At 29.0% G+C, this 24,487-nt stretch overlaps 1 protein-coding gene across 9 annotated transcripts in view; it reads left to right on the top strand.

The window, feature by feature from the left end:
- Positions 1 to 24,487, top strand: part of LOC142332080 (uncharacterized) — a 127,466-nt gene that overhangs the window by 24,045 nt on the left and 78,934 nt on the right. For 7 of the 9 annotated variants that reach the window (XM_075378277.1, XM_075378273.1, XM_075378274.1 and 4 more), the window contains 5 exons: positions 3,691 to 3,759; positions 5,731 to 5,787; positions 11,202 to 11,303; positions 17,659 to 17,713; positions 19,771 to 20,424. In XM_075378277.1, the coding sequence (XP_075234392.1) occupies positions 3,691 to 3,759; positions 5,731 to 5,787; positions 11,202 to 11,303; positions 17,659 to 17,713; positions 19,771 to 20,424 (937 nt within the window). Of the gene's footprint in view, positions 1 to 3,690; positions 3,760 to 5,730; positions 5,788 to 11,201; positions 11,304 to 17,440; positions 17,537 to 17,658; positions 17,714 to 19,770; positions 20,425 to 24,487 lie in introns of those variants that run through there. The other 2 variants (XM_075378276.1, XM_075378275.1) reach the window with 2 other exon arrangements.

The raw sequence follows: 24,487 nt of genomic DNA, 5'->3' as shown, positions 1-24,487 counted from the left end.
TGCGATTTTAAAAAGCATTACTTTTTGCTAAAAACTGTTATTTCTGTAAAAATGTGAATTCAGGTGTCTTGGTGATTTTGAGTTGACTGTCTTGGAACCCATCGTTAACACAATTGAGCTTACCATGGATAATGTAATGGACAGCGCTGATACTTGCATTAGACATTTTCCAAATTTTTGTGCATCTGTGCTAGTGAATAAGTAATATGATTTTGCAACATAATCAAATCTATAGTTTTCTGCTACAATGAAAATATGTAGCAAATGCTTTACCCGATTTAAACTATTCATTTTACTTTTAAAACTACACATTTCAGGTGGAATCGACATATTGAAATAAACAAAAGAGGTTATAATAATTGAAATTCATTTCAAATATATGTTATTTTCTGTGATGGGTTGGCATGTTGAACATCAAGATAGTCTCATTTTATTCTACTAAGTAGTTTCTCTGCTACTGTCATTTATTTGTCCGTTTGATTGAAGGACCCTCATATGTCATTTAAACAAAAAAGCCAAAATATTTTTTTCTTTTATTTTATATTTTTATACTTCATTTGCTTTTATTATAAAATAATTGATTTATTTACAAAGTTTGTTAGCATAATTTTTCAAACTTAGATATCTATGCTGTATCTTGCAGTTAAAGGGTATATGAAGAAGGTTTTGTCTCGGCAACCTTGATAAGGGCATCTCAGTGCCTTTATTGAGAATTATTGACAACTTTTCCATTTTAATTTAGCAAAATTCTATTATTTATTAAAAATGTACTTCTATGATACTAAAAGTTTAGAAAAAATACACAATTTTCAGTGTATAGAAGGATTGAATCTGCTGGGAATAATTTTATCAGTTCTTATTACTATTTTAGAGATTTAATTTTGCTGGTTTAATTTTTAATTTTGTTACATAGTTTACTACGTTTAGAGAAATGAAAACTGTTTTTTTTTTCTGAATTTGGTCAACCGTGGACAATGAGAAATAACTTTTTACTTTTTTTATTGTACCAATTTCTTTTAGAATTTGGTTGTAATCTAATTCTGTTAATTTCTTCTTTCTTCTGTGTGGGTTGTCCTGATTTCTTTTGGATTTTCTCTTGTAACCCTCAGAATTTGAGAGGGTTTCATAAGAAACTTCTTTTTTAACTTTTTGAAACTTCTTTCAAAACAAAATCTGATCCAACTTTATGTAATTAAAGTGTTTATTTTTTCATTTCAGTTAACCGTGGATAGACCAACACTTTTTTTTACATTCCTTTCCTCTTTTCTTTCTTTGGCAGTACTTTTTAAATCCATGATTGATTTCTTCCTGAATTTTTCTGTTGCTACTCTTTTTTGTTTTGGAGCTGCTTCTTTATAGAAAACGCTTCCTTCCTAGATTCTTTTAAAGTTTTTCTTCATTAAGTTCTGATTTGTAAGACAGTATCTCCAGTTGCTAAGAAAGAAGAAAGAGAGAGATATTAAGAGAAGTTAAGAAAGACTTAAATAAGTGTTTCTAAATTTTTATCACAATAAAATTTAAAAAAAGATTATTTAATAAATAAGCTCTCTTTATAAAAAAAAAAACTTTTATTTATTTTTTTTAATAGATAACAGATGAGGATTTTCTTGGGGATTCTATTTTTCATAAATTCTTAAAATGTAGCTTATGAAAGCCAGTCTCCTCTCATGTATTATTTCTTCTAATTTCTGATATAACATTATCTGGGGGCATAGTTTATATATAGTAGTGTGTAAATTCATCTGAACACAGGAAATGTTTTGTTTATTTTTATGTTGTGGTTACACTACTTAACCACACCCATTCTTTAAGTTATCTGTCTAGTGTGAGGTTATTTTTCTTTAGTTATTTAACAATTTTCTTATGAATAATGTTTTTTGCAAGGTTTTTTATTACAAAATCTTATTTCATATTTTGTAATTTATTTTTAATTTTTATTTTATTGTTCTGTGTGTCTTGAATATATAATAAAATGGATATTAACACCAAGAAAGTGTTTAAAAGTTTTTATTTCTGAACTTACCATTTTTTAGAGAATGAAAACCCTATGTACTCCTGTGACCTGACAACTCCTCAGACTTAAACCCAATTGAAAATCTGTGATCAATAGTAAAAAAACAATTCTCAAAAATGAATTGTACCATAAAAAATACCTCATTAGAGCAATAATATTGGTATGATTTTATGATGAAAAAAAAAGTGTAGTACCCCTGTTCAATCTATATCAAATGATGTACATGAAGTGATTAAGAATAGAGAGGACATATTATTTACTAGATATTCACAAATTGTACAGGTATGATTTTTTTTCTAAATAGTTATTTTTTATTAAATTACTTCTGTGTTTGGATGAATTTGCCCATTACTGTATGTATGTATGTATTTATAAGTCTAATATATATATATATATATATATATATATAGAGTCATCTTTTACAAGAACAAATAGTTTTCCTTGAAAATTTTTTTTCTTTTGGAAAAGGTCATTATTGATCAACATCGAACATTCTCCAGTGTACAATACTTCTGGACCAATCATTGTTTCCAAATGCCTTAATTTTGCATTTATAAAGACTTACTTTTTTCTTACATGTTTTGTGTTAGACTAATTCCATTTTGTTTTCCCAGTTTCTTAGTGCTATTGTTACTTGACTATTTCATTCAGTAGTTAACAGAGATATGTAAACTGATTTACTTTTTCATACCTGGTTTTTAAAAGCGTTAGAGCATTCTTATCATATAATTTTTTTTTCAAAAAATGATTGTAGTTCTGTTTTTTCTGCTGTTTGTAATATTTTTTGTTTGTTCTGATGCTATTTTTGGGGTTGTCTGACAATATAATCAAATCAGCTGCAAAAAAGAGATGGTCAGTAACCATGTGAAATTTTCTTATGCTAGTTTTGTGGAGAGTACATTTTTGTTTTTTTACATTTGTTTCTCCACTCATGGATAACTCTTTCAAGGATACAATTGAAAATGTGCTGATGAAAGTCCATCTGTTACTATGAGAAAAGGATTAGAAATTTGACCTAAAATTTAATCAAGAGTTGTGTTTGCTAGTTTGATTATATTTCTGGTTTTATCATCCATTTGTTCTGTATGTTTTTAAAACCAATCAAATTGCTACATAAATTTAGTTGTTGTTTGAGCTTTACAGATAAGAAGTTTAACAGAAAATATTTGTTGTGCAAATTTTTTGACTTCCTAAATCCACCTTGATATTTTCATCTCTCTTTCTATTTTGGGTTAATTTTATTTCCAAATGGCTTAAGCATTGTACTTAAAAAATTGTTGAAAATTCAGTTTGGGTAAAATAGGTTTAAAAAAATATCAAACTGGAATTGTTAGTTATACAATTTTTAATTAAGTTTTCTTTTGAAAATTGGCTATCCATGGAGATTACTTGCAGGCAAACCATCAACATTGTTCATAACCAAAGGTTTATCTGAAAAATTTCAATCAAAAGTTTTATGCCAAATATTTTTTCCAATAAGGTGGAAATTGACCCACTAATTATATTAATAATAATTAATTTAAAAGATAAAATGAGTACAACTAATCTGCATTTTCTTGGAGTATCTGTAATGAATTTTGTACTGTTAAATTAGTTATATATATTAAATATTTGTGATTCTCATCTATTTAAATGCTTAAAAAACTTTGATTAAACCTAAAAAAAATGTTTATTAGCTCAAGACCTCAGGAAACAACTAGAAGAAATCAAACTAATGAAAGAAGATGAAGGAAATAAGAAAGAAGGTAAGCATGTAACTTATTTTATTATTTTTTCTATTATTTAAATTTTAGTGTCATCAGTTATCTCTTTTAATCATTAGCAACTAAATGCTAACATTATACAATAATGGGAACTGTACCCTACTTCATTTATTAAATGTAGCCTTAGTGCATTAAAAAAAGATATTGAATAAGAAAATAACCAAAAACCATTAACTTCAGTGTTTGATATGTTTAATTGTACTTTCTTATTAAGATTCAAGAAAGTAGCATTAAGTATGTAGAAGATGGTATATATACCTAGGTATAACTCCTTGTACAAGGTAGGATAGAAAAAAAAAATTGTATCAAAAGAATGTATTTATTATTCAATATTTATATCGACTTTTTCAATGTACCCCCAAGAGCTATGACACACTTATGCCAGAATTTCTTTCTAACATCTTTAGAAAACGTTTTTTTTTGTATATCCTTAAATTCATTTAGCAATTTTTTCTTTTGTTGAAAATTGTACGGTACTTACGTATTAACGCCACCGCAGCTTTATTTAAAATTGAGTATTTATTTTATTGAGTCTCTTTATTAATTTTTAGAGATGGTTATTTATATTTATTTATTTTATAAGTATAATTTAACCAAACTTAACCTCTTAAGGCTAGCGAGCGTAGGTTAAGTGGTTTATTTATAAAATAAAACCATTTATTAAAATTAATAAAGGGACTGTTTTGAATCTATATTAAACTCTCTATCGGCCCATTTTCCACCGAAATCCGATTGACTACTTTGTTTGTAAATAAAACTGTAGCTGCGGTGGCTTTAATACGTAAGTACCAATTGTACTTTTTTGTTAATGTCCTCTTAATCAGTGGGTTCAAGAAAAAATTGGAGGATCCCATATCTGACAAATATGGCAACTGTGACATCAGTATGGTGTGATGTTTTGCTGAATAATAGTGAAATGTGAGCTACAGTGTTTCCATGGTGCAAATTCCAAGAATTATTTGTCCAAATTTGTGGTTTTTTTCTTCAGATTGGCTCATTAAATGATTTAAAACTGTTAAATAGTACTTTTTGTTGATTATATAACCTTGTGTTAAGAATTTATAATGGATGACGCCATTGTAATAGAAAAAAAGAAGTAAGGAGAACCTTGACATTCAGTTGAATTCAGTGTGATTTTTTTTTTTATTTTGGTTCTTTGGGATGATTAGATCTTAATTTCAATATCATAATCAATCATACATCCACATTTTAATATTGTGACACGTTTAAATAATTATGCTAATTATTGCTAATTATTTTTGTTGAAAATCAGTTTTGGAAAAAATTTTGTTGGAAAAAATTTTGTTATTTTTCATTTCATACACAGAATGTCAATTAAATGTTTAATATAATCCTTAAGAGATTCTCAACTCTTCAGCAACTTCTCCAATAATAATTTAATGATTATTGATCACAATATCCTTTATTTTGTCAATATTTCTTTCAGTATTGATTTGTTATCAATACTTAACCCTTTTGTCATCATTAATATCTTCATGGCCTTCTTGAAACAGTTTGCTTACTAGTTATAAAGTCTTGATATTGACATATCATCGTCATTAAAAGCCTTCACCACTTCACTGCACATTTTAACAATTTTAATGGAAATCCATTATACTGTCATTTTCAAACAAAATAAATTATCACTTGTAATAAGATATATCATAATTACTTTGTTGCCAAATTTAAAGTAGCTGTCAAAAATGGCTGAAAATATTGCTTTACATTGTAGACAGTGCTATCATCACGTGGGTAAAAGGAAAACTCGGTCAAAAAGACAACATGCAGAGAATTAAAAATTCTCATTATTTTTTTGTATCATACCTTGTACAAGTATATATTACTGAATAATGTTGTGGAAAACAATTGTTTTCCACATTGTATTTTTTAGTTTTATAAAAACGAAGTAAAATAAACAAAAAAAATTAATTTATAAATTTCTTTCTTTTACAGCCGAAAGAATCAGAAAAGATTTAAATAAATTGGAAGTAGAAAATTCTGAAGTTGAAGGTGATCTCTAATTATTTATTTTTATTTACTTTTATGTTGTTTTACTAGAATCAATGAATGAATTTCTTCAGATTCTTTTTTAATTGATTAATCAATTTTTATATTAGATTGTTTTGTTTAATTCATTTCCTTACCTGGTTATGGAAACTACCTGCATAGGTGTAGTAAATAAACAAATTTATTTGATGGTTGAACAAACTGGAAGTTTTTATTTTTACATCGACATGTAGTTTAAGTTAACTGAGGTTAATATTGAAGTACCAGGTATAATAATCACTAGTAAGTATTAATCACCTATTTTGACATTTTGGGCTTCAGTTTGATAAAAGTGTGCATATAGATAAGTTATAGTTTATATTTGGATTTTAATTTTTATGTTTCCATTGTACATCTTTTTTACTTGATTTTATTTAAAATCATTTAATCGGCCAGGACTGGTTGATCTCACTGTTAAGTAGTACCATTCCTGGGATGTGGATGTGTACAGTAGCTGGTTGTATTAACCTTTAACTGCTCATTTGAAAACTGCTTTTCATAATTATTGTATTTTTTTTACTTATTTTGGTGAGGTGAAGAGAACTCTGTGTATTTGCCAATGATTTCTAAAATTATGATTCAACAAAACATGTTTTACCATAAGTTAGAAAACATTTTAGAGAAATTGAAAGGTAAGTGTTGTAAAAACATTTGTGTAAATTGGATTTAGTGTTTAACAACTTTTATATTGCCCACAAGAAGTCCTGTTTTAAACCTATTTTAAAAAACAAAGTTGTGTAACATGTGTGCTTTAAAATTAATTTTTTTATAATGTGGAAAAGGTTTAAAACATCAAAGGTTGTTCATTTTTTTTTTTTAAAGGCCTGTGTGCTTATAAATAAAACATTTTTTATTTATAATGTAAATGAGGTGTGTATTTATAATGTAGATGTAGAGGCATGTTTTTAAAGTAAGGTCTGTTTTGAATTTTCTGCCTGTATACATGATGTCAACAAATGGCACAGGTGTAGCTCAGTTATTTAATCAATAGTCAGCTGTTAACAGCAGTAATTTATAATCTTGTTTTGTTTATATTGAGTGTTACAATTTGTGATTCCACCAAGTGAGGAGTAATCCGAATTTTGATGGCAAAAAACAGTTCTGGGGCTGAAATTCACAGGCAAAATTGTGATGTTTATGGGCTAAATATTATAAGAAAAGCCAAAGTAAGACAAGGGTGCGGTTCACTTTGAATGAGCATTCATGATGAACGTAGCGGCCAGCTGTCAGTGATTTGATTGACTAAGTTATGAAAAAATTTGAGCAAACCATACTTCACTGTGTCACAATTGTGTTTGATATTTTAATATCTTTGATTTAGGAAGTTTTGATTGAAAGATTGGGTTATAAAAAATTGTGTGCAGAAGATGTTAATTGACATGCGTATGGATAATTGTTTTGCTGCAGCACGTGAATTTTTATGGCATTATGAAAATGAAAGTGATGAATTGTTTATTACTGGAAATGAAAACTTTTTTATTTAATGAACTTTGAGACAAAACAGCAGTTGATGTTATCCATGACAGCATTCATCATCTCCTATACTAAGGAAGTTCAAACAAGAAAATTTAGTGATTGCAGAATGACCGTGAATGCTGATACGCATTGCAAAATGTTAAAAGTCTTAGAACTATAAGGAACAAATGACATGGGATCCTATCCTGTGAATTTGTGTTTGCATGATAATGCCCATCTATACACAGCAAATCAGACAGTAGAAAAATTTCATTCATTCACTCTGTAGCCTTGACTTAGCTCCCAGTGATTGTTTTCTTTTTCTGCACCTTCAACAGTAGCTTGCATCACAAAGGTTTGACAATGATGATGAATGGGAAAATAGCATTAAAAAATGTAAAATGTCAACATAGGTCTTAATCTGTGTTCACATTTCATTTGAAAACCAGATAATTTTTGCTACCTTAAGTCCTGTCAGAATGATAAACTCTGATCAAAGTTAATACCTTATTGTTATTCTTTCTTCCTCGATTGAATGTCATGGGAATTGTTCTATCTGTGATTCAATACTATCACCTTCCAGTTGCTGGAAGGACAACTGCTTCTCAGTGAGATAGCAAATTTGTGATGCTTGTGGAGCTACTTTTTTTTTTACTTGCCTGTAGAACAAAGTTTATTTCTTATCTTAAGTGTTGCAAGAAAAGCCAACTAAACTAAAATGTGCATTGGATAAAATTAGGTCTGCTATTTATTTATTTGTGTTTTTATCAAGACTCACATTTGGGCGTTGAATCTCCACCAAAAAATGACAAGAAAACAATAAAGTAGGTGTTAATCACAGTAACGGTATAGCTTCTTACGAAAGGTCATGGATTTTTGTTCACCAAAAAAACATAAACTAACATGATAACCGATAATTTGGCTTTGTTATGTATATTTCTTTATATAACAGCTATTTACTCTGTTAAATATGCATTAATTGACAAGATTTACATGTTTTTAATATTTTTCATCATGGAAAATGAATTCGACAGTTTTATTCTTCCCCAACATCAAGCCAGCCTTATTTATATTTAATCTGATAGCGCAGGCTGCAATCATATGTTTTACTCTTTTCTTATCAAGAAAAATTGAAACCTCCATTTTTCCTTATATATTCTGTCAGATGGCGCAGGCTATCAGGGTTTAGAAAATACTAGAATTTATCAAAAGGTTATTATGAAAAAACTTTGTAATTATTTATACATTTAATTGTAATATAGATTATTAATCTGATGACTAATAAATGTGAAAGATTTAGTAACAAAACTTGTAGAGATTAAATTCTGATAAAATTAATGTAAATACAGTCAATAAAAATTAACTAAAAACTTTTAAAAATTGTTTTTTTTTTTATTGAAGCAAAACGTACAAAGAATAGACAGAAAATTGTATTATTCTGTACCTAATAAACATTGTTTTCATAACGCAGCAAAACAAAAATAAAATATATGAAATGTTAAATAATTACAAACCTCAGTTACAGTAATTGTTTGAAATTCCCTCCATCATGTTCACAGCAGTCTGTCTAATGTAAAATATTTCCGATGGCTTTCCGTATCACTTCAGAATTTATTGTTAAATTTAATAGCATTTAGTATTTTAATGAGTAACTCTTCTTTAGTATTAACTTTTTGTTGGATACTATTGTTTTCATATGGCTTCAAATGAAGTGATCTAGTCGCGTTAAATCGAGTGATCATGGTAGCCAATTGATTGGTCCATCACGTCCAATCCAGTGTAAAAAATTAGCATTCAGGTGATTTCTAGCTGTTGAAGAAACATGTGGCATTGCACCATCGTGCTGGAAAATCATTTGCAATCTAGTTTGTAAAGCTACATCCTCCAAAAGAGCTGGAAAATTATTTTTTAAGAAATGAATGTATAAATTTCCCGTAAGGTTTCATTGAAAAAAAATGATCCCAGAATTTTGTCATAAATATTGAATTCCACACCAAACATTAACATGAAATCTGTTGGAAACTATTCCCAACAGCACCTTTTGGATTGTCTTCGCTCCATAAATGACTATTTTTAAAATTGAAGATTCCGTTTCTTGTATAATACCTTTTAAATGGAAATAATACACTTCTTTTTTTTGTCTTCAGTCATTTGACTGGTTTAATGTAGATGTCCAAGATTCCCTATCTAGTGCTAGTCGTTTCATTTCAGTATACCCCCTACATCCTACATCTCTAACAATTTATTTTACATATTCCAAACGTGGCCTGCCTGCACAATTTTTTCCTTCTACCTGTCCTTCCAATATTAAAGCGACTATTCCAGGATGCCTTAATATGTGGCCTATGTGTAGTCTGTCTCTTTTAACTATATTTTTCCAAATCCTTCTTTCTTCATCAATTTGTCACTTTATCCACCCATCTGATTTTTAAATAATACACTTACAACATTTATTATTAGTAATAATACCTATATCTGAAATAAGTGTTTTTGCTGGATAAATCAACAACTACAATTTGAAGCTAAAATGGTCATTTGTTTTCTATTTATTTTATAGCATCATATACGTTATGAGAAAAGGGTGAAGGATACTATAACCAAAATAATTGATTACAACTACCAAAAAAACAATTTCATTGTAAAATTTTTAGTAAATATCCATATGACAAAAACAAGAAAAAAAGATTGTGAATAATACAAACCCCCAAAAAACACTTAATGTGAAGTTATCTCTCAAAAAACAGTTGGTTGCCCAAAACTGAAAAAAAATTGATTTTTAAAGTTAGATTGGTTCACTTATCATGAGGCTGTTTCAAAATATAACAAACAACTGGTGTAGAAAAAACAAGCAAGCTACTCAGTCATTAAGAGCACATCACATTAGTTTGCTATTTATTATTTTTGTAATTGTAACCGCCCTGTGGTTAGTAAACCTTTGTAATTTTCAAAATATTCTTTTTTCAGATTCAGGATAAACAATTATTTTTTGAGGGATACCACACTGTGTTTTTCAGTGGTTTGTATTTTTCACCATTTCTTTGGTTTCATAATGTTTTTGTCATAAGATTCATTTTTACAATTAATTGTTTTTATGTTGACTGTGTTTTATATATATATAATTTAGTTATAATTATCTATTTTTTCTTTGAGATAATTATAAATGTAAGCAGTTTGAAATAATAAGTATTTGAACTCTAAGGATAGCACCACAGTTACAATTTAAGTTTTCTTGCTGAAAAATATGAATTTTTTTTAATATTTTAGTTGTAGTTCTTAAAAACAATTTACAGTTTTGTTTATCCATAAATTTTGCCGTTCTATACGCATATATCTATGCAGATTCATTCAAATGTTTTTGTTTGTATACTCTTAATTACTCTCATTGCATATATTCAACTTTCTTTATAAGAATAAAATATACACTGTAAATTTATGCAAGATAATGCTCATGTAGAATTAATGAATATTTTTCTGCTTATTGTATGGTGTGGAAATTACACAATGACACTTAGTCATATTCTACACCTTTTCATGCTATTTTTTTTTTTGTGCTTGCAAGCATACAATTATTGTAGTTTAAATGAAATGCTTAAAACCTGATGAATAAAATATTACAAGCGAAATGAATGAATAAATAAATATCACGTGACACTGGGAATGTATTTTATACGAAAAGGAGTCATAATAAAAGTATTAATTATTATCAGTAAGTACATAATGTGCAGTATTGATTTTAAAGTAGCTTACTTAGTCTATATTATCTAACTCAAAATAAAAAAATTACTGTCTAATTTATCAGGATAGGTTTCTAAATTATAGTTTAGAGAATTAAAAATAAATTTTTGTAATTTTTTTCTGGTTCCTATTATTTTATCTCATTTACTTACCTAAATCTTTTCTTTTGCATTTTTTTGTTGTTGTAGAAACTCAAGAAGATATGATAAAAAGAGTTTTTAATGAAGCGATTGCTAATCTACAAAAAACTAATTCTACTTCTGAAACTTCTACATCATGTAATAATGATGGTGAGTTAAGTGTTTATTAGATAAATAAATCGATCAGAAAATTTGTTGGTGAAGTGCTAAACTTATTTATTTAGTGCATGATAAATTAGTATTTTTGGACTGTGTTCATTTCTTAAAGAAATTCAAGCAAATAATTTTTTTAATTTGGTTGATTAAAAACATTTTGTTACGGCATTTAATAAAACAATTGTATACGATATGGGGGCATGTATAAGCGTTTCCTTAAAATATCGTACTCTATCATCACTGGTATTGCTAGTTAGCAGCTGGCCTTCCTAGCAAATTTTTTAGGGTTGCACAGGAAAGATTTCCTGACATATTCAACATTTTCTTCAGACACTTTCTGCTCTTTTGATTCTAACCTTAATTGAATACTGTAAGTTACATCTCATTCAAGAGATATTATAATAAATCAGAGTATCTATATTCTTTCTTTTTTACACCCAGTATTGAATGTGATGCAGATAAATTTTTATAATCTGATTATTTCAGTTAATAAAATCTGCATTGAATTATATAATTTCTCTTAAAAATGAGTAATGCATATGTAGCTTCTATGATTTTGAAGTTATCAGTGAACTGATTGTGTAAAAGTTTTGGTATGGGAGAATTGCAGGTAATCTGGAATTATTTATAACAGGCTACTAGAGCTTGACTCTTTCCCTTCCAGTAATGTAAAGTTCAACTGGGTACCTTGGGTTAAGCAATTTTTCATAAAGACTGACATACTTGCTGTGAAATGGGCAATACGTTCCAGAAATGAGAAAAAATTTAGATTTAACTCTAAAAAAAGTATGAATTGGATCTTTATAATATTGATTTACTGAAATTAAAATCGTCAAATTATAGTAAGTATTATATTAACCTTTGTTTATATATTACTCGTCCTCAAAATTATCTCCTGTTTTCTCTTCCATTTTATTCTACCGAATTATTACTTCATATATGTGTTTACATAGTATTGTGATTATTAAATTTGTTAAAAAAATGATTGCTTACCGTAAAAGATCCTAATCAGCTCTGTAAAATTTTTAATCATACTGAAAATTAAGATTTAGTTAATTTTATGTAAGGTGCCCTATGTAGATTGGTATTTGTATTAAATATTTTGATTACTGTTGACCAGGAACAAAAGTTAGTTCATTTTTTTTCTTAGATTTGTTTTTAAAGTTGAATGTTTTCAAACTTGTAATTTTATAATTAATACTTAAGTTCTTCGTTCATTTATTCACAATGAGTGATAATTATTTTTTGATTTGCCTCTTGAATCTGTATTAGTATTATTTTATTTTTTCGATAATCCCATTTATGATTATGCAAAGTACGTAGTGGCATTTTTTGTTGCATTCTTTGTGCCCATATTTCTTTCAATCTTCTTCTGTGAGTCTCTTTTTCCGGAACACCTGGAGCCAGGTGTTCCGGTCTTCTCTATGAGTCAACTTGTCATTTCTCAATTTTGTATGCAAAAATTATTCTGTTTCGAATGGTTTGCTTTAATTATTCCTGCCAGCTTTAGGTCATTTTTAATTTCACCAATCCATTCCATAGTGTTTGTATTTGGTTTATTTCTGGTTTCATAGAATTTTACTACTTGTTTTGCAAGTCTATTTGGGTTCATTTTTTTGTGTTCATAAAGTTCTTGCATTTTCTAATGACCATGTGAATATTTGTGTACTGTTTGCTTCCCTGATTGCTTCTGAGTCTGTATTGTTCACTAGTACATTTTGGTCCTAGAATCTTTCTCATTATTTTGCGTTCCATTTTCTCAGTGTTTTCTATATCTCCCTTTTTATTCGAAATAAAGTATCTCTGATCCAAAGAGATATTCTGATTTAAGACTGTGTTATAATGTAATAATTTTATATGTATAAGATGCATTTTTGTTATAAATGTTATAGGCGAGATGATATGCTGATTCCATTTTTTGCCATCTAATTTCATTTGGCTGTTTTTTTGATTCCATTTTCCTGAATCGTTTCACCTAGATATTTAAACTGTGTGACTTGCTTGACTTACCCTGCATATCTGCTGAGCTTACCCCTGTCCACCATCTGGTGATGTGCCAGATGGTGGAATAGTAACCCACACTGATACTATTATTTATTTATTATTTTTTTCATTTGTTTTCAATACTTTATTATTATTTTCCTTGCTTGTTTTGTTCAATCTGTTTTTTTTTTCTATTATAAACACAGTTATTGTTTTATTTAGATTGAATTTACTTTTACTGTTAGATATTATTATTATGAGGGTTAGTTAGTTATAAACTAAGTTTTGTTTTAACAGTTATTAGTACTGGATAAAAATATAAAACAAATTTATTACTTTTCTGTGTAGTCTCCCTGAGGTTCTACTAGTTGTTCTAACACTGAGAACTGTGGATCCCTTTTTCATAAAACATTTCAGGATGTGTTCAAACTTCTCTACTTTGTTGTCTCTCTGGAATTGATGTCCTCCCAGTGTCTCTTTCAGTGGCCCAAATAAAAATAAATCATAGGGGGATAAATCTGGACTGTATAAGGATTTTTGTAAGGTTTTCCAGTTTATCTCAAATACTAATGACTGTGTGAGGGCTGGCATTGTAAAGGAGAATCGTATCTCTGTTTGGGTGACAGTGCCTTTTATTCTTAAAGGTGGCTTTCTCTGTCAAAGCTGGCTAACTCTTGGACAAATTGAAAGTGCTGGCAGTTGTATGCAACATTGAAAGAGTGATACTTGTGGAGAAAATCAGTAAGTAGTACACCTCTCAACTTTCAAAAAATGGTTGTTAGGACTCTTCCTCCTGACAGATGTTTTTTTTTACAAGTCAAGATTTCCATTGCTGTGCTATTTCGTACTACAGATTTTGACTTGAGAGTGTAGTGATGGACCCATGTCCGTCACATGTGACTATTAAATGAAAAAATTATTTCTTGTTGAAATTGATTCAGTAGTCTGAAAAATTTCCTGTCGGGCATATTTCTAATTTTTGGAACTAATATTATAACCTACCTCACATAGATTTTGTGAAACACAAAGCGCTTTGTAGTAATGGAATGAGCATTTCCGTGACTGATAGTACATGTGAAGCAGTTATATCAACCGTAAGTTGCCATTGTTTTATCAAACATCAGCATTTATCTTCGTAAATGTTGAGGTAGCTAACTACCCATCTCCTTCCACTTCTTTGCTGTCAGTATATCCCTCTATGATAGCCTACTCATGTTAGTGTGGGAGCCATGAAGATAAAAGCTTGATGTATAGTTAACTGGCCCTACTATATGTTTTCTTATATTCATATATTTTTGTAAAATTGATTGTAATCATTACTCTTTCAGCCCTATAACAAGGATCTTATTTCTTTAAATGTAGTATAAATAAATATATAATAAAAAATATACGTAATTTCTGAATACTTTTATTTTAATTTTATTTATTACTTGTAGTATGTTAACATTTTTGTAAAGATATTATAGTTACATTATAAGTGAATATAAAATACTATACAAGGTCTGTAAATAAAGAAATGAGACTAGTTTTTTTTTGGTAGCCAAAGTGGCAACATTGTAAAGTTACTAGTAAACATACGGTTACATGAAGAGTTTATTTATATTAAGTGTTAATATTTTTAATCTCTTGTTGCCATGTGAGACGTAAGCAAAATTTTCATGATGCAAGTTTTTGTTGTGCGTTACAAAAATGACTGATACTAATTATGAGCAATATTGTGCAGTCGAGTTTGTTTGTTTAACTCAGTGAGAATGCAACTGAAACTTTTTCAAAATAGAAAAGGACATATGGAGTTGGCGCTCTGTCACAATCTCAAGTTTTTTGGTGGTTTAAAGCATTTTCAGATGGCTGGGAATCAGCTGCAGATGATCCATACTCTGGAAGACTGTTAACGTCAAAACATGCCACCAATGTTGAGCAAATCTGAGATTTGATACTGTATGACTGGCGATTAACTGTCAGAATGATTGCAGAACAATTGAATGTGAACCATACCATGGTCCATCAAATTTTGACAAACAAATTGGACATGAAAAAAGTCTGCAAAATTGGTCCCAAAAAACCTCAGTGTTGAACAGAAAAACAACAATGGAAGTGTGCCGCGATCTTCTAGGCGAATTGAAACTGACCCTGATTTTCTAAAAAAATGTTGTTACTGGTAATGAATCGTGGTTATTTGAGTACGACCCAGAAACAAAACGCCAAAGCAAGGAGTGGCACACTTCAAACTCACCACGTCCCAAAAAAGAAAAAAATGAGCAAATTAAAAATGGCATTGTCCATAAGGAGTTTTTGCTTACAGAACAGACTGTAAACCATTTTTTTTTTTTTTTTTAGAAATTCTTGAAAGATTGTGGAAAAGAGTTGGCTGCGTGAGACCAGCCATCAAAGACAACCGGATCCTGCATCAAGACAATGCAGCTTGTCACACTGCACTCTCAATTAATGAGTTTTTGGCAAAGAAAAACATTCCTATAGTTCCTCAACCATCCTTTTCACCTGAATTGTGTCCCTGTGACTTTTTCCTGTTACCAACTTTAAAAAAACACCTCAAAGGAGACCATTTTGGAACAGTATAAAACATAAATGTAACCGACCATCTGAAGCGATATTCCGGTTGCTGAGTCCAACACTGCTATGAAGAGTGGAAAAACCATTTGAAGTGTTGCATGGTTTGCCAAGGGAACTATTTTGAGAGTCCACGTGTAATTGGATTGTAAATAAAAGGTCTTTCTAAACCGGTCTCATTACTTTATTTACAGACCTTGTATTTCATAATATACATTGCATTTATCACACACACATACATACATACATATGCACACTTGCACACATATATATATATATATATATATATATATATGTACATACACCCCCACCCCCCCATATACACACATACATATACACACATAAACATGTATATCATCATTAACAAAACCACTTATGAACACATCAAAATAGCAAGATTAATATAACCTCAGCAATCTGTATAAAAAGATCTTTGAATCTATGGACTCATTATCAGTAGTAAAATCAGGTGAGCATTATTGTCATTCATGTAAAACTGACAATTGGCATGATCAACTGAACTCAATTGAAGGTTATGAAATAAAGAATGTATCAGTTCATCTGTTTTGTCATAATTGAGTATGATATCTTTGAGTTTTTGCTTGTATTGTTAAAAATCTGTATACAGAATTTTTTAATTTCACAGGCTGTATAAGTTCAGTTGCCACAATTTTTTTTTGTGTTTGTTCAGTTTTTCTTAATGTATGTTTACATTGGTAGTTGTATTGGATGCTTAGTTTATTTTTGGCTTTCAAAGAGGTTACATGTGTTTTGTATGGTTGGCAATTTTTAACTTCTGGAAAAAATGGAATAAATAATTTACATTAAATTCTCCTTTAGTAGTGGAATAAACTGCAGCACTGCAATGAAAATGTTGAATGACTATTCTTCTATGAATAAAACAAGCATTTACAAGTAGTACAAACATTTCCAAGAAGGACATGAAGATGTTGAGGATGATGAGTACCCTAGATATTTCAGCACATCAACCAGTTACAACGTTGAAAATGACTATAAGATTCAATAAGGATGCAAGGACCTGCAAGTACTAGGCGGTTTGCATGAAGCAATCCAAAGAAATGCCCAGATTTATGGTGAAACAGTTCAAGGCAATTGCACCTATTCACATTTCACTGTTTGTTTGTGAATTTTCAAAAACACCATTATGATACCTCAGCCTCTGTATTTTCCAAACATGGCTCCCTATGACTTCTTCCTATTCTCCAAGCTGAAAAGAACCATGAAAGATGGCTTGAAGAGATAAAGACAGAATCGCTGAAGGAACTAAATGCCATACCAGAAATTGCATTCCAAAGTTCCTTCAAAGATTGGAAAAAGCGCTGACACAAATGTATATCTGAAAAGAGTACTTTGAAGGGGACAAAATCAATATTGATGAATAAATAAAGATTTTTTGAGAAAAACTAAAATTCCCCGTATTTTTTTATCAAACCTTTTAAATTGTTTAGTGTATATTAAGCTTACCGTTTTCATGTGTTCATAAATGTTTTTTGTTAATAATGTTAATCTTTTTTTTTTGTTATGAAAGAGCTGGCATCAACAGTTATTGTCATTAGTGAAAATTGGTCGCATATAAAAAGATGCCATGCCTGACCAAGGTTCGAACCTGTTACCTCTGCACGAAATGTCAAGATGCTACCTACTCAACCATGGAGGTTGGTAATGTTAATTAAACTCACTGGACAACACATTCAATAATATGTATACCTGTAAAAATATGTTTTTTGGTTTTATTATTATGAAAATCTTTAATTTATTTCTTAATCTCTGCTTACAGCTCTTTTAAATGAGAAACTTCGGCAATTTGATGCTTTGGCAGAAAATGTATCAGGGTAAGAGTACTAGACATTTTTTACCATTTACTAGAAAATACTTTTTAATAGATTGTCAAATTGATTACTATACCCTCGTCACAAAAAAATGTCAGCCTGTAGTGAAGTTCTTGACTTTCAGCTCATTATTTATCTTTGCAGGAATTAGTTTTTTGAAAATGTTTTCACCTGTTAGAATATTGTTCTTATTTTATACACTTCAATAATTAGGTTACAATCCTAGCAATGTTCAGATCCCCTAAACAATTCTTCATTTTTTGATAAGATGGGTATTGCTACTAACTGGTGTTGCAAATTTCTCGAATGGTGATTTAAAGCATGATCTCTTTCTGGCTATTGGATGAAACTTAGAAAATTTTCTGTTTAAAACGTTTGTGTCTGCATACATTAATGTTTCATTTGCATTTATGTTTGTATACACTTATGTATATGTACATTTATATGTTTTAGATACTTTCATTTACATATGTGAGTACCCAAAAATAACCAGAATTATAAAAAAAAATAATTTTTTATGAGTTCTACTTATGAAAATTTTAGTTTCCTTAAAAGTATATTCCATTTGTTCAAATGGTGGAAACATCTTTGGGTTTCTTCAAGATGAATTTTCTTCACGGCATGCCGCGACGTTTCTTCCACTTCATCTTTAATTCAAAAAAATTGTCCTTTGAGTTTTTTTTCATTTGTAGGAACAAGATGTCACGTTGAGTGAGGTTGGGCAAATAGCAAAGGTGAGGGATATGGCCATCTTGTTTTTGACAGAAACAATTGGTCACATAGAGCTTTTTTATGGTACAGAAACTTATCTCACGATTCTTCCACTCTCATTTTTATCACATACAATCTTCTCAACATATACAAGTAGAGATGTTGATTCATTTTCTATTAACAGAATCCCATTGAAAAGCACATACCAACATTGCCTTCACATTTGGTTAAATGTTTTATGCTTTTTTGATCTCGGTGTACTCTGTCATTTCCACTGGCAATTGTCGTTTTGTTTCTGGGTCATAACATTGTTATCACTTGTCACAATTTTAGAAAAGTCAGATTATTTTAAAGTTGATCCTTCAAATCACAACACGTTAATATGATCTGTGTACATGGTTGTCTGATTTATAAATAACCAAGGCACAAATTTTTTAGTTTCAAATCACACAATTAAAAAAATTTGGCATAATTTTTTTATGTTCCAAATCACCATTAAAATTCATTAGCAAGAGCTTCAAAACATAAATCAATTCAGAAATCTCTTCAACAGCCTGACAGCAATCTTTGTAAATTGAATTGGAAAATTTTTCAAGATTTTTTTATTACTAATAGTGAAAGTTTAGTGAGATCTTAGATGGTCTTCAAGTGATATTTCCCCTCATTTGAAATATATAATTACTAGTGAACCAATTATAATTCTTAAAGTTTCTTTTTAAAAACCTTTGAAACATCACTATTATTTCAGAAGCTGTTTTCCATTAAAGAAAACAAAATTTAACAGTGAGGTTCACGTATTGATAACCCGTCATAAAAATTGTGGTGCTTATAAACTATCTGAAGAAAATGTTGGACCATCATCAAGGATTATTATGTTTTTACTATACTGGACCAATTGAAAGTTGCTATTCGGACCAAATTCCCATATCTGCCCAGATAGAAATGTTTTTTCTCTACGATAATGCATGTGCTTTATTTAATAGATGTGGTTCCTAATGATTATTTCCTCTTTTTAAAGGCTAATAAATGGCTTGCTAGACAAAGATTCGTTTCAAATTAAGAGGTGAAAGCTGTGAGTGACAACTGTTTATTTTGCAAAGTCTGATAAATCACATTATACTAAGAATATTAAAAAGTTGGAAAGTCATTAATCTAAATATATCAAATTGCAAGAGACTGATTACATGGAAAAAAAAAAATCAGAAAAATGCTGTTCTCTTTGTTGAGAACGTTTTGAACAACCATCATACTTTACATTACTAGAGTAATTACATAAATATTGCTGTTAGTATTATTATTATTAGTGTTGTATTTTTGAAGTATTTAAAACTAAATATTTTTTTTTTTAGCAACTCATCTAAATATATGAAAGCAGAAAGTAATGGGAATAATGGAGGAAAGTCTTACAGTGACCCGGCTTGGTTTCCTGGAACAAGTACAAGAACATCTCCTTATCAAGATTTTCCTCTAAATTCTAATAATATTGATTGTGCTTCCAATCCATTTTTTGGACAGGCAAATCCAAATGATAAATTAAAAAATACTTCAAAATTTACTGAAGATTCATGTTCTCATCCTTCTCAACCGATGAATTCTTTTTTTAACAACAAACAGTTTCTTGATATAAATCAACCCATTCAAGGTTTATATCTTGTACGTAATGAGAATTTTACCCAGCCACCGCAACAATTTCCACTGCAACCATCAGGTGGTTATAATATACCAATGGATCCTAATAGTTTTCCTCAAAGAAACCCACAATATATGTTTAATACCAATCAGTCTCCATTTATACCTAATTTTAATCAAGAACCTAATCAGCAGAATATAAATCAGATGAATGAGGCACCTGGAAAGAAAACGCGACGGAAACAGTCACAACCACAAGAACCGAAAAAAAATCCAACTGATGGACAGCAACAGCCATCAGACAAAAATAATACACAGAAGAAAAAAGCAGCAGCTAAACCGCAGTCAAATTCAGAAAGTGGTGAGCATACAAAGTAAGTATTTTAAATATTTATTAATTAAAATAGAAATTTATTTTTTTGGTTAATATATGTTTTGCCTACTTCTGCGTTCTCTTTTTTTTACAAAATCTGGTTGATTTGGTCAGGGATATCTAGTTTGTAGCATAGTTTGCATATGACGTGTATGGTGGACAGAAGCACTAACTACAGAACTGATTAGTCTAAAAATAACTTTTTTCTTTTTTCCTTTCCCAGATACTATTATGTGCTATAAGAAAAAAATATTACACGGGTTAAAGCTTTGTTGGATTCCCAGTTTTTCTCTCATTACTTTAAGTTGAGGTCCCGAAGTTGAAATTTGCAAACAAAAGTGGGTAACTTTTGTATATGTGGATATGATTCTATTTTGCTTGTTATTTTTGGAGCAGTTATCAAAATCATATGGTGACTTGTGTATGCAGGTCAGTGCTATTAACCCATTCCTTTACTTTGAATTATGTGGCTCATTATGATTCATCTCTCATTTTTTGATGAATTTTGAAAAGCTTATTACAAATTAAGATAGTGACAAATAGTGCTGCTAGATTGCAGTTAAAAAAAATAGAAATGATACATTGTGTTAATATTCTGTAAATATTTTGTTGAAGCACTAATTATATGGAAGTTACTGAATACTTTAAATATTATAATATTTTATTTAATTTTCAATAGATTTAAATTTAATATAGACAACAAAGGATTATATATAACTTTCTTGGTTTCATACTTTACAAACCTTTATTTCAAATGTACCATTGGGTTTTTAAATATTAATGATTATATTATTTTTACTAAAAATCGACCAAATAAATTACAAAATACAGATGGAAATTATTTTGGAAAACAATTTTAGATAAAAAAATTTAGAAATTGGTATTTACAGAATGTTCCTAGAAGTTCTGGTGATATTTCACTAGCTGATAATGAATGTAACGATGCTACTTCATGTAAAAAATTAATAACTCTTTGTATATTTTTCTTGTAAGAAGATATTTAAATTAAATCTCTTGTAAATGTAGAATCTGTTTAATGGTAGAAGAAAAATAATTAATGTGAAATCAGACACCACCTTACTTGCTTATCTAAAGGGGGAGTGTGGACTGTAAATTATGAAGTCTGACAATTTTTTGCCTGTTTTAATGTGTAATATTTGTGTTCCATTATAAAAATTTTAGACATATCACAGCTGTTTGTTTGTAAACAGATTTGAATAAATGAGATGTCGTTTTATTCACAATGAAAGGCTTAACAATTTATCTAATAAAAATTCTATAAGACTAATATTTACGGAACTATTATGATTAACAAATTTAAATAGCTACAATTTTGTAATTTTCGTAGGGAAACTTTTCAAACCTATTTATTTTGTAAATGTTGGGTATTTAATTACCAAATTTAAAAAAAAAATCTTGATCTATTAAAATACAAATCTTATTAAAAAAACAGTAAATGGTGAACAGGGGGAAAATAAAACGAGGTAAGTCATTTTTTATGTGAAGGGTTTTACTTGCTTCGATGTATTAATCAGTCCTTTAAGTTTGGCCAACACCTCTCAGGACACCCTATAGCTGTTGTCAGGGGAACAAAAGTTTATAAAACATTGGAGATAGAGGGAAAATGGCAAGTAAGGGATTTGTCCGCATGAACTTCTTGTTTACTGTGATGTTCTGAATTGGTCCCTTAAGTTTAGCCAACACCTTCTGGAATATTCTAGCCAGAAAAATATAGATATCATGATACCCCTTTTTTGATAAAGCAAATTTTTTTGCTTTCAGTCAGAATTTCAACTTTTCAAGATATGAGATGAAAACTTTTGAAATTAATATTGAATGTTCTCCTTCCCCTAATTAAAATCGACTTAAAATTTTAGAATTTAAAAAATTACTTAATAAATACTTTTGTCATATTAAAACTTAATTTTCTACAACAACTGTACAGAAATCCAAAATGCGAAAACTTAATACCAATAATGTCAATTTTTTCAAAATTTAATCCCACCATTGTTCCACATAAAGGAAATTTTGAGCCATTTTTGAAGAATTTATATCAGTAAAAATCAAGAAATATTAATCAAAATACAAACTAAAACATATACATATAAACATACATCTTCTGGAAATTGTTATCGTTTTTTAGGACTCTGAGTTTGTGAAATGTCAAGATTTGCACAAAACAACGTTGAAATTTGGAACTTATCCTTCTACTTTACTTTTATAGCATAGTTGCTATATATATCAGAAGTAGAGCTGTAGCCATGAAAGTAAAAATACTTAATAAAATAATTTACCTTTTATTTTATTCAGTCCATATCAGTTAGTCAGTGGGTATACTTGCTTACTTCATTTTTTGTAGTAGTGCTTTTTTTGTATATTTAATCAAATTTATTCATTGAAACGGATTTTGTCTTATTAATGTAATTTAGACAAATGATTTCCAGTTCATAATTGATTAGTAAAAAAATAAATTTAGTTAGTACTCTCACAGAAATTTCTGCTTCATTTTTTTAATGAAATTTAATTAGATTTAAGTAATTTTAAATTATGTTTTGAATTACATTCTATAAAAAAAATCTTGATGAAGCAGAGGAAGTTTCTCCAAGTTATTAAATGTGCTAGGGATAAAACAAAGCAGTAAATAAAAAAATAAATAAATAAATAAATTTTATAGTAACTATACCCTGTACATTTGTTTTTATATGATTAAAACTATCATAAATAATTTTTAACACTGCTGTACTTTTATCTCATTTGGAATATTAAAATTATTGGTTAAAATTATTGCTGCACTTCTATTAATTATTAAATTATGTTCTGTCTGTTAATGCTTACGTAAAAGTGAACTGATAAAATAATGGATAAGAAGAATTAAAACTGGTTGGTATTTCTAAATCATTCCAAATATAAAATATTGTATTTGTAAATTTCATTACTAATTAATTAAACAAAACAGTTTCAAAAACTTCCTAGCTTACATTTATTTAAAAATAAAACCTGTGTAAGTAAAAAATATACTTCAAAGTATTTACCTTAACTAGCTAGAATTTTTTGTTAAAGTTTTTGAAAACATTCCTTGAAGCAATTCTTAGAAACTTCAGATGCTTTGTTGTATCATTGATGATGCCATCAGGATCTTTGTATCTACTTTGTTTTCAAGTAAATTTCAAACGTTGAACAAGTAAGAATAAGCTGGCACCAAGTCAGGATTGTGTGATGGTTGCTTCAGATATGTTATACTGCGCATATGTAAGGTACTTTTTGACCTTCATTTATTGATGTGCTGGTAACATTTTTTGAAGCAATATTTTGCATATCAGTAAATATAGTGCATTTTCAGATAATTTGGATAATATTGTAGCATCTTTCCACTTAGATTCCAATTCTCGCAGTATTTTCTTTTATCACTTAAATTCATGTTAAATATTTTCATCATATGTTACAGTAGACATGCATCCATTACCTCAGTAATATTGGATTGTGCATGTATTTTGCTCTCTGTAGTTGTTTCCAACAGTAGCTGTTAAAGTGATTGGTGGATGTAAAACCCACCATATTATGATTACATAAATGATGTCAATTTATGAAACCTGATTTTGAAGTAGTAATTTTTCACTTACTATTTCAAAATATGTTGCCAATCCAGGACCATTTTAAAATTTCATATATATATATATATATATATAATTGTAATTTTTATAAAAAAAAATCCTTTTTCTTCTACATTGATATATTCCTTTGAAAGTAGTCTCCAGAGATGGGTGTCAAATTAGAATATTTGGGGAAAGTGTTTATTGGTATAGATTTAAGTTTATTTAGAGATTTTTCCTTTATTTTATCTATCATCACAAGTCATTGTCTTTTAATGTTCTGTTTATCAGTGAGAACTAGAAAAAGTTATAGAATGCCATATTTGTAGAATACAAAGACAGGCATTAGTTTGATGTTATTTTTGGTTAAATAATTACAGATTAATAGTAAAGTGTGAGCTGAGCATTATTGTGACGCAAAATCCAAAAATTTTTTATCCGTATTTGCAATATTTCTCTTTGATTCCACATATA

Source organism: Lycorma delicatula, chromosome 11, assembly GCF_047948215.1.
Source record: "Lycorma delicatula isolate Av1 chromosome 11, ASM4794821v1, whole genome shotgun sequence".
Classification (NCBI taxonomy): domain Eukaryota; kingdom Metazoa; phylum Arthropoda; class Insecta; order Hemiptera; family Fulgoridae; genus Lycorma; species Lycorma delicatula.
Note: the sequence above shows the minus strand (reverse complement) of the source record. Positions and strands in the feature narration are given on the sequence as shown.